The sequence below is a fragment of the Juglans microcarpa x Juglans regia genome, chromosome 7S, assembly GCF_004785595.1.
Source record: "Juglans microcarpa x Juglans regia isolate MS1-56 chromosome 7S, Jm3101_v1.0, whole genome shotgun sequence".
In the NCBI taxonomy this organism is placed as follows: domain Eukaryota; kingdom Viridiplantae; phylum Streptophyta; class Magnoliopsida; order Fagales; family Juglandaceae; genus Juglans; species Juglans microcarpa x Juglans regia.
In genome coordinates this window covers 2,696,813-2,703,090 of record NC_054607.1, presented here as the reverse complement: position 1 = coordinate 2,703,090, position 6,278 = coordinate 2,696,813, and the positions used below count along the sequence as shown (strand labels likewise).

Sequence of the window (6,278 nt, the reverse complement as noted above, 5' to 3'; positions counted from 1 at the left end):
AGGAAATGGGGTAGCTCACAAGCTTGCCCGTTCTGCATGGAATGTTGAGAATATCTCAATGTGGTTTGATTGTTTTCCAGACTTTCTTTCTCAAGCTATTTGGTTTGATAAATGTCTGTAAACTTTATTCTATTAATGAAATGTTTGTTTCCTATAAAAAAAAAAAAAAAAAAGAGTTATTCTATACTCACCAATGTATAGAGGACATTATCCACATCACTTAAATGGTAAGATTTGATTTATAAGATTCACATTTTAAGATTTATATTCTAAATCAAATCATGTCATGCATACAGGTGTTATACACAACAGCTTATAAATAGAAATTTTCATCTCAAAATTGTTATTATACACTACACAGTAGTAACATTCCGCAAAAAGCAAATCTCATTTATAATGTGTTGTTTTTTAATACAGTAAGCAAGTGATGCAGCCAACCCCCCTACAAACCCTACGGTTAAAAAGTTAAAAACTTTACGTTGTACAGATTACACCACACAATGTGTGAAGGAAGATGGTAAAAGCCTCATCACAATATAAGATTTAAGTAGTGCAAGGAGAGCAATTTGAGGGGGGACAGCTTTGCACCTTGGAACAGCTGGGATGTGTAACCAATATCTCCTTCATTGAATAAATAATTCTCAGGGGGTAGGAAAATGTTGGAGAGTCCCCATGTTGCTCTACACTATAATAACATGCAAAGAATGCGTTGTCTTTACCGGTTTTGAAGTCCTTCAATCGCCTTTTTCCACTGCGCTGCTCTTTGTTTCACATCCTCAAATGACTTCACCTTTTTTGGCTGAACCATTACATAAGTTTCAATCAGAACAAGGAAAAAATACAGCAGTGATAATTATAAAGCATCTGCAACTTCTTTTTTTTTAACTCAAAATTTGCTGCAATAACCAATCATAACAATGGTTTGTTGTGTCAATATTTAAGGAAATAAAACATTAATAGAAGTGAGTGAACAGAAAATATGCTCTTGAAGATGATAGAGCAGGGAAACAAAGAGGCATACTGTGCAAATCTTGAAGTGTGAAGGACTTGTTACTTGGACGCTGAGCTCATTGGGATTGTCTGACCAAATTATGTTTCCCTTCACAATCAGTTTTGAAGGGTCCACATAAATCAATTTCGGCTTGTTGGTGAGGATAAGCTGCACCTTCTTGTTAGTTAATTTCCGTACTTTCTTCACCATTGAGATCATAAGAACAGATTCCCCAGGATCCAGAAACTGTTGCCTGTTAACATGATCAGCATACAGATTAGGCGAGTCCACTGCAAGAGGCCCAGCAGGTATGCACACAAACTTTCCCATCCCACCCCCCAACAAAAAAAGACGACACAAACAAAAACCAAAAACCAATGTGAGCGGCCAGGCAAAAACTACAAATCTACATCTTTAAAACTTTGTTTGAATTACAGAAAGAAAATGAAAGGAAAGAATCAAAGTTTAGAGCCCGTCTCTTATGAAATCTTGCGAGAACCTTCCTTATACTTTCCTTCTAGAAAACCACGCAATATTGAAAATCCATATGCAAAGTGCATAGATACTTCAAGCCTACAAGGCATTATTCAAAACCAATTCCAATGGTGATTTTCAGATTCCTTCCAAGCAATAAGCACAAGGTCACATTTATACACTCTCCTGAGAGCTTAGAACTCATGTCAGATAAAATTTTTAGGGGAGGTTTGGATAGTGAGTTGAGATGAAATGAGATGAGTTGAGATGAAAGTTGAATAAAATATTGTTAGAATAGTATTTTTTAATATTATTATTGTTTTGAGATTTGAAAAAATTGAGTTGTTTATTGTATTTTGTGTGGGAATTTGGAAAAGTTGTAATAATGAAATGAGATGAGTTAAAAGGCTTTTGCAAACCAAACCTCCCTAAGTCACAGAATCACAGGGATTTCTGTAACAGTAAAACATGGATTGGTAGCTTGATGCTAAGCACTAAGTAAAAGGCATTGAGTGAATACCATTTTGAATCAAACGAGTCAATTGAAGCAAGCCTACTGACATGGCCAGACCCTTCAGATGATGATGCAGCACCACAATTCCCATCAGCTTGTCCTGCTGAACTAGTGCTACTGTGTGCAGGGTTCCATGACGAATCATGAGCATCATCACCCTCGGATGATTGAACCTATAAAAATCCCAAGAAAAAATTAAATTAAAATATCAGAATTGATGTGAAGAAAGTTCCTAAAGATTTTTTTAAGCATATAAAGGCAAGGGATGCTTAGGGAGAGCAGGATTTCTTTGTAGATTGCAGTTTCATGCAAGACACAAGCCATACCCCTGGTTCTGGAGCAAGTTTTGGAGGGGTTTTCCCTCTTAAATTCTTCCAATCAACTCCCTTGAAAAAGGGTGCATCTTGAGTACCACATAACCATCAGGCCCAGCACCTAGTCTCTTGTTCGGATCTAAATCCTGCAACACAGTTGTTGCTGTTTTAGTGCAATTATACATTTTATGATACAATATAAGCTAAAACATTTTATCACACATAATTGAGATTCAATCAGAAAAAAATAGTTTATATCTTAAAAGAATATATTTATCAGTGTGATGTCTCTCTTGTTCCCTAATGGGGAAAAAAAAATTAAATGATGAAAGATCATTTTTTGACGAACAAAGATGTCTTCTCATGATAAATAAAAGCAATATATTTTGGAAAACTATCACACTAACCTAATCATATTGACAACTATCCAATTTCTGCAATTGGTTGTACATTTGTGATTATCTGTCAATGGGTTACCAACAGCAAAAGGATGAAATTCAGTCAGCAGAACATTTCATCGCACAGAGGGAAGGACTTTCCACTTTCCATGAAAAACAAAATGGCAGATAAAGGACACTTTTCTACCTTAAAGCGTGACTTCCGTCACAAAGTCCCACTCAAATTTAAACCCCCTAAAACTTGGGTTAGTAGCAATTTTCTCCTCCAGTCAAAGTTTCTCATATTCCCTAATTTCTAGTCTAGAAATCCCTGTGTTTATCACATTAATGATTATAGATGAAAACCCACCATAATAACTTGGGAGTATTTCCAATTTCTGCTTTTACCTTGTCAAGGTTTCTAATTATTTTTCTGAATAGCGAAAGGAAAATAAATCAAATAGGAAAAAAATCCTTAAGAGAAACAATAGAAATTTAATAACCATAGTTGAGGTCGTAGCTTACCAATAACCGATCAATGATGTTCCTTGCCTCCTCTGAGAAGTAGTCTGGAAATCTAATATCCCTCGCTATAATTCTTTGGAAAATAAGCCACTCACTTGCATCTTTGAAAGGAGAAGTTCCTGAAAGCATTTGGTACAAGGTGCAGCCAAGTGCCCAGAGGTCATTTCTGTTTTTATATGTTCAACAAAAAAAACAAAGGAAGTTATACTAGATAGGCAGTACAAGTCTAACAACAACAAAAAGAATGAACGAGGTGAAGTATAAGAATCAGCTATTGATTCAAAATAAATATTAATAGAAATATTCATTTGCAAGTAGGAACCTTCTTTGTTGAGGTTAATAATTACAAATTTATTGCAACAATTATGCAGTCTAACTTACTTGCCTGCTTAATTAAGAAAAGGGAGTCACTCACCCAATTGTTGCAGGAGAAGAATTGAGAACTTCTGGAGGAACATATGCAGCTGTCCCCACAAAAGTACAGGCCTTATCATCTGTCCAAGGCATCAACCGAAATTTTTTAAAATGTCACTCAAAAGTAGAATTAAACAGCTTCCACATGACAAGATTTAATTAACCTGATGCGGCGTTTGGAAGGACTGTAATTCGGCTATCCTGCATAGGCTTTACACTACCAAAATCGGCAATTTTAATATGTCCTTCTGCAGTGAGCAGCAAGTTCTCGGGCTGCCATTTGAGAAACTTACAGAATTATTCACCCACCAATGAAACAGTGCATATGAACTAGGAAAATACCTTAATATCACGATGTATCAAACCCAGGTTATGTATGTATTCAAGTGCATCTACAACTTCTGCCGCATAGAAGCGAGCTTCATCCTCTGACAAACGACCTTTCTGCAGATACAAGTAACTGATGATGGATTCCGTGCAATGGTAAAACCAATAGTTCATGTAAAAGCCATCAAGGGATTTTAATTTAAAGAAAATCATAGGTAATTCCACAATGGATGTATGCTATAAAATTCATTATAATCTTACCCTGATTATTTGATCAAAAAGCTCTCCACCTTCACAGGATTCAAGTGCCATATCTTCGTGACATAGGGGGGGGAATATATCAAATAATATCCCAAATAAAGTAAAACAATAAGAACAAAAAGTGCATAAAGAATACCAGTACAAAAGAAGTGGAAGCTGAAGCAAAACATGAAAAAATCAAATATTACGAATATATTACACTAAAAATACCTACACAGTGAAAAAGTATCTTGAAATGTGAAAAATAGCCGCACTATGCCAGGATGATCTAATTGATCGAGCACAATGCGTTCCAGCTTCACATAAGCTGTTTTATTTTCTTTGGTAATGAACTTTTTGTCCATAATCTTCAACGCATACACAATTCCTGTGTTCTTCTTCTTTGCCCTAACAACCTGTTAGCATCATTTATATTATGTCCAGAGAAGATCAATAGCTACACATTGTAGCACTGAAAGGGAACAAATCTAAAAAAAAAACGCAGAGAGGTAAATTTTCGTCCCCGCATATAAACCCTTAAATCCCCCCCAAATAGGCCATGTTGTCTCAAAAACCTACACGATCTCTTCAACTCAAATAACTGCTCTTTTTCTTTTTTGTGGCTGAGAAGACAAAAGTTCAGCATGCTATAAAGCTTAACACAACCACACAGCTTGGGAGAGCCGCATTTTCCATTTTCTGAAAACAACAGGGCACCGATACAGGGGGAAGAAAATCTTTGTCCTGACTTCAGGAGGCATCCAAAATAAATCCGATCTTCCATCACATCCTGGCCTAATTTACCAAATTATCTTCCCTGTAATCCGAAAACCCTATCGTGGCATTATATGTTTTTAAAATGTGAACGGAAACGGCTATAAACATGCCAAGAAAACCCCAATAATTTTATTGCATAAGACCCATCGATCATCATCAGAGAAATACTGCCAAAAAAACTCGAAAACCAAAAATCTTGCATAAATATACCATTTCACAAACAACATTAAATACCAAATACCATTAACACATCAAAACCCAGCCTACGACAAAAGAAAAAAGATTACCGACACAAACCAGTTAGCTCCCAAAAATACAAAAGCGCAAACGAGCCAAATCTCTGAAAAACCCACCATACCTTGCAAAAATGAAAATAGAGAGAAAGAAATGTATAAACCTTGGAATAGGAACCAACACCATAGATCTTGCCCAACTCAAAATCCTGAATAGTAAAAATCTCCTGGGGTGCCCTGAAAGCAAAGCTCTTGGATCTCTGCACATTCCCACCACCGGAAGACTTCCCCTGAATTTTCAACTTGGAATCAAAATCCTTCTCCATTGCCAACATGTCTCTCTCTCCCTCCCTCGCTCTCTTCGAAGTTCTTTACGTATTCTCCCTCTGCACCCACATCTTCTCTCCTTGAAAAGAAAAAAACTTTGGGAGAAGAGCTGAGAACAATTGGAAAAGAGATGGAGCCTCTCTCTCTCTCTCTCTCTCTCTCTCTCTGATACTATTCTCTGAAACGGGAAGAAAAGGTAGTGGGCGCCCTTATTAAGGGTTTATGTATCTGGTGAAGGTGAAGCTGATCAGCTTTATAGCCTTGGCTCTGGTTTTTCGATTTTCAAAACCCTAGAAAGTATACCGGATAATGGTGGAGAGAGAGATTAGTATTGATTTTGATGGAGGAGAGGAAGGTATGGGGATTGAAGAGAAGAAAATGGCACATGGGATTGAATGATGGAGATCATCTTTCTCTCTTTTCATGCCTAAAAAAAAGGGTGACTGAGGTGAGGGGAGATGCTGATGCTCCTTGTGAGCTGTGATTGTGTACCATTAAGAGAAGAAGAATATGTCTATACTATACATGCATCTACAGGGAAAGCTACTTTGCTAATGAAATTTCTTGTACAGATTTTTTATCCCAAAATAGTCAAGAGTTAGTTCACAAAACTGTGTTGCAATTTGCAAACACCTTTTACTTTCTAAAAAAAAATAGATGATTGTCTGGTTCCTCTTAAAATGAATTTAAGATTCTAATTTTAGAATATATTTCTTTAAAAACCATTAAATTTATCTCCTAAATTTAAAGTTCAAATCTTTACAA

General features: G+C 36.3%; 1 protein-coding gene across 1 annotated transcript; it reads right to left on the bottom strand.

The window, feature by feature from the left end:
* Positions 1-369: 369 nt before the first annotated feature.
* On the bottom strand, positions 370-6,043 carry LOC121241229 (3-phosphoinositide-dependent protein kinase 1-like). The gene is given in 12 exon segments (XM_041138915.1): positions 370-799; positions 1,022-1,244; positions 1,986-2,152; positions 2,306-2,373; positions 2,376-2,439; positions 3,196-3,361; positions 3,611-3,689; positions 3,774-3,882; positions 3,952-4,053; positions 4,198-4,250; positions 4,412-4,592; positions 5,351-6,043. Coding segments are annotated over 12 exon segments (1,467 nt in total). The 5' UTR covers positions 5,522-6,043; the 3' UTR covers positions 370-715.
* Between the last annotated feature and the right edge of the window lie 235 nt (positions 6,044-6,278).